Source organism: Callithrix jacchus, chromosome 13 (assembly GCF_049354715.1).
Source record: "Callithrix jacchus isolate 240 chromosome 13, calJac240_pri, whole genome shotgun sequence".
Classification (NCBI taxonomy): Eukaryota; Metazoa; Chordata; class Mammalia; order Primates; family Cebidae; genus Callithrix; species Callithrix jacchus.
Genome location: NC_133514.1, coordinates 38,841,233 through 38,845,687, shown reverse-complemented (window position 1 = coordinate 38,845,687; position 4,455 = coordinate 38,841,233). Strand labels below are relative to the sequence as shown.

The following is a 4,455-nucleotide window of genomic DNA, read 5'->3' as shown; positions in this document are numbered from 1 at the left end:
GAAAGGAGGTGCAGGGCTCCAGGAAGCCAGTGTCCGGGGAGTGCTGTGCTGAGTCCAAGGGCCTGGCCAGGGCAGGCGTGGACAGATCATCTCAGAGGAGCCAGGGCGTCCCTTCCTCCAGATTTAGCTAAAGGAAACGTGGAACATCTCATCGGTCATCCTCCCCACTCTCCAGCTCCGCTCCAGAGGCCCCTCCAGACTATCCGCCGGCCGCTGCCCCTTTAAGCGCCGCACTCCTCCCCCAGCGGTGGCACTGAGGAAGTGGGGGTTGGGGGTGGCTGAGCGCTCACGCCCCGGACTGCTAAGGAAGATGGTCCAGGCTGGGGGAGTCGCTCTCAAGTCCCGCTGCCCCCTCCCCTGAGCCAGGTGATTTGGGAGGCCCCCTTCTTCCTTCTTTCCCTCCCACCCCACGCGCCACCAGGGATGACTCCGTGGCCTCACGGGAACAGTACTCTGGCCCCGTGGCCAGACGTCCCCAATACCGCCAACACCAGTGGGCTGCCAGGGGTGCCGTGGGCGGCGGCCCTGGCCGGGGCGCTGCTGGCGCTGGCGGTGCTGGCCACCGTGGGAGGCAACCTGCTAGTCATCGTGGCCATCGCCCGGACACCGAGACTCCAGACCATGACCAACGTGTTCGTGACTTCGCTGGCCACAGCCGACCTGGTAGTGGGACTCCTGGTGGTGCCGCCGGGGGCCACCTTGGCGCTGACTGGCCACTGGCCGTTGGGCGCCACTGGTTGCGAGCTGTGGACCTCAGTGGACGTGCTGTGTGTGACCGCCAGCATCGAAACCCTGTGCGCCCTGGCCGTGGACCGCTACCTGGCGGTGACCAACCCGCTGCGTTACAGCGCTCTGGTCACCAAGCGCCGCGCCCGGGCAGCCGTGGTCCTGGTGTGGGTCGTGTCGGCCGCGGTGTCGTTTGCGCCCATCATGAGCCAGTGGTGGCGCGTAGGTGCCGACGCCGAGGCGCAGCGCTGCCACTCCAACCCGCGCTGCTGTGCCTTCGCCTCCAACATGCCCTACGTGCTGCTGTCCTCCTCTGTCTCCTTCTACCTTCCACTCCTCGTGATGCTCTTCGTCTATGCGCGGGTTTTCGTGGTGGCTACTCGCCAGCTGCGCTTGCTGCGCGGGGAGCTGCGCCGCTTTCCGCCGGAGGAGTCTCCGCCGGTGCCGTCGCGCACTCTGGCTCCCTCCTGCGCGGGGACGTGCGCTCCGGCTGAAGCTGTGCCCGCCTGCGGCCGGCGGCCCGAGCGCCTCCTGCCTCTCCGGGAACACCGGGCCCTGTGCACCTTGGGTCTCATCATGGGCACCTTCACTCTCTGCTGGCTGCCCTTCTTTCTAGCCAATGTGCTGCGCGCCCTGGGGGGCCCCTCTCTGGTCCCCGGCCCGGCCTTCCTCGCCCTGAACTGGTTAGGCTATGCCAACTCTGCCTTCAACCCGCTCATCTACTGCCGCAGCCCGGACTTTCGTAGCGCCTTCCGCCGTCTTCTGTGCCGCGGCGGCGCCTGCCTGCCCCGGGAGCCCCGGGCCGCCGCCTCCCCGGCCCTCGTCCCCTCGGGCGCCTCCGCGGCCGGCACCAGCCCCGCACAGCCCAGGCTTTGCCGACAGCTCGACGAGTAGGTAACCCGGGCGGAGGGACCCGCGGTTCAGGGTCGGGAAGCCTGCGAAGTCTCAGTGAGTCGACTTGCTGAGTTTGGAGTTTCCTAGGAGAAGGTGGGAGCTGGGATGGCTCTGCTTGAGAGAAGAGGGAACGAGGAGTAGCGAGCCAAAATGGGACCCAGGGCCCTTTCCTTTCAGGACACAGGTGCGCCACGGAAAAGCGCTGCGGTGTCCCGAGGACTCTGGCACTGCCTGGTTGGCTCTAGGGATTTTTTTTTTAATAGAGACAGGGTCTCATCTCTGTCGCCCAGGCTGGAATGCAGTGGTGCGATGTCAGCTCACTGAGGAGCTCACTTTTACAGGCCTGAGCCAGGGCGCTGGGTCGGCTCTAGTTTTGGTTTTCCAGCTCAGCTCTTTGCCCCCACTCCCACCCCGATTTCTGGCCATCTCTAGACCTAGTTTACACTTGAAGACAGGGCTAGGGCCAGTTCCTCCATCCCCCAAGCCCTCGGACTCAGTTCTGGGTTTTCTCAAAGGTTTGACGGCCGTGGAGGTGAGAATCCACTTCCGGTATGAAGTGCAGCTGTTGAGTGAGGAGCCTGTGAGTGCAGATTCGTGCCTGGGCTGGGTTGGAGTGGGGTTGGGGTGGGGCGTGTGTGGCCCGGTGGTGCCCGGGCGTTTTTGTGTAATTAAATATGAATATGCCTTCCAGGGTCCCTGATCCCTGTCCCTCCCTTCAGTGCACCTGGTCCTCCCTTCACCCCGGGGGCTATTTCCTTTTTTTTTTTTTTTTCAGGGCTTCCTGGGGAGTTTCTTAGGCCTGAAGGACAAGAAGCAACAACTCGGTTGATCAGAACTTGTGGAAAGCCTCTAGCCTCTGTTCACAATGAGTCCCATGGGATTTCCGGGTTGTGACACTTTACCCTCCAGAACCTGGCGACTAGGCCATGTGACCCGAGGAGGGAATCCTTACCAAGTGGGTTTTCACCATCCTTTCACTCTCTGAGAGATGTTTTCTAAACTCCACCCTTGAACTTCACTCCTCCTTCAGTGGTAGAGCCCAGCTGCCCGGAGCAGCCAGCTGGCTTTGGTAGAGGGCACCCGTCACCTGGCTCGCTTGTGCAGTCAGTGAGTGCTTAGGGCAAAGAGAGCGCCCCCGGTCCCATTCTTTCTGCCACCCAAACCCTGATGAGATCGCAGTGTTCTCCAGGCTCCATAGCCCAGGCTGAGAGTAGCAGGCTGGAAAAGACCAAGATTTGGGGTTTTGTCTCTAGTTCCCTCATTACGGCTCTCAAACACTGGCCTGTCTCACTGTAGCTATGGAAAGGCTCCGATCTACCTCACGGCAGTGTCAGAAGGTCTTTGTCAGGGTTCGGGAGCTCCAGGTTCACAGGAAGGTGAACCATTAGAACATATCTTTTCTTTTCCTTTTGCAATCAGATGAATAAATATCACTGAATGCAGTTCATCCTTGGCCCCCTTTTTCTCCGTTTGTTTTCTTTTCATAATCCACTTACTCCCTTCCCTTCCACTCTTCGCCGGCTTTTGACAGAGGCAGTAAATTAGGCCTAATCCTCGCCCTTTTCTTCCTAATCCTCATCAAATGAAATATGAAAAGTCTGTCTGGATGAAGGGGGCGAGCTTGAGCCTTTGATATCTTGCTCCCCCACCCTTCCTGAAACTCTTGGAATCCAGTTGCCATTGAGTAGCAAAGCCACGCCCCCTGCAGGACTTGGACAAAGTGCCCACAGGAGATGGGCTGGCTGTGGCCAGGCTCAGGGCAGGGGGCATTTATCCCCTCCATGCTAGAAGCCAGTGGTGGATTCATAAGGTCCCGTGATCATCAGGAACAGGCTTTGTTCAGTGCCTTATGTGGGGTGTGAGAGAGAGAGAGAGAGAGAGAGAGAGTGTGTGTGTGTGTGTGTGTGTGTGTGTGCGTTGTGTGTAGTCACAAAGGTTGCTTGTGTTGTGTTATAAAGATATTCTGATGTTTCCCAGCCTTTCCACAACCTTCCCACTCCCCTTCCTGGGCTACCAAAATCTGTATTATTCTCTTAAAGTAAAACTGAAGTTAACAAATTTGAGCCTGTTGATACATTTTTGTCTTATTCCCATTTTTATGAATCTTATCAGGCAGGTTTCCTATGGAAAGAAAATTTCTATGGAAATCATTAGATCATTTTGTGGGTTTCTATTTAAACTCCATGAGCCAAGACTGTTGTCCAGGCTGATTTATGGGATACTTCGTAAATCACAGATGTTTCGCGTGCTTGTGATGTAGTACGCAATGCGTTGTCTTGGTTCAGGGGCCCTAGAGTTATAAAATTCCATCTGCCCCCAGGAGGAGCTTGGTGGATTTCCACATATGGGTGTTCCTTGTGAATTGGACCTAGTCTGTGCTGCTCTCTTTTCTCCAGGAGCCCAGGTTTTATTTCTCAGGATGTTTGCATACAAAAGATGACTTTCTCTTTTTTAATTACAGCAGGGTGAGATATCTGGTGTCTGAGGTGTGCAAGATTTCTTGGCAAAGACTCGACTTTGTGGCTCGTAGTGGAGGAGGAAGTCTTGCTTGATAAATAAGAGGCCCTCCTCTCCCAATCTCTGCGTATTCTCCCAACATCGCTGGCTAAAGTTGGCCTGTCAGTGCTAGGCAGGGGAGAAAGATGATTTTAGAGGAGGGGCCCCCAGTTTGTAGACTTGTACTTGAACATTGTCCAGAGGCTCATCCTGCTCAAGTCTTGCTGGATGTGTCTGTGTGCCAGCTGTCACACTCCTTTGTAGTGTTTAGACTTGTGCTGGGGCTATGGATTCCATCTGCAGATTGTCAGATGGAATCTGGTCATTTCTCCAGCAACT

General features: G+C 56.9%; 1 protein-coding gene across 2 annotated transcripts; it reads left to right on the top strand.

The window, feature by feature from the left end:
* Positions 1 to 284: 284 nt before the first annotated feature.
* On the top strand, positions 285 to 3,678 carry ADRB3 (adrenoceptor beta 3). Of its 2 annotated transcripts, XM_008979325.4 has the most exons (3): positions 285 to 1,616; positions 2,136 to 2,200; positions 2,396 to 3,678. In XM_008979325.4, the coding sequence occupies exons 1-2, from the start codon at positions 424 to 426 to the stop codon at positions 2,173 to 2,175; spliced, it is 1,233 nt and encodes a 410-aa protein (XP_008977573.1). In that variant the 5' UTR covers positions 285 to 423; the 3' UTR covers positions 2,176 to 2,200; positions 2,396 to 3,678. The 2 variants fall into 2 exon arrangements, with proteins under 2 accessions (XP_008977573.1, XP_078203605.1); XM_078347479.1 differs by lacking the exon at positions 2,136 to 2,200.
* Positions 3,679 to 4,455: the final 777 nt, after the last annotated feature.

Bases quoted from the DNA above. Each gene is read 5' to 3' on its own strand.
- ADRB3 (XM_008979325.4), top strand. From the start codon at position 424: ATGACTCCGTGGCCTCACGGGAACAGTACTCTGGCCCCGTGGCCAGAC. The intron at 1,617-2,135 runs GTAGGTAACCCG...GTTTTCTCAAAG, and splicing joins CTTTGCCGACAGCTCGACGA to GTTTGACGGCCGTGGAGGTG.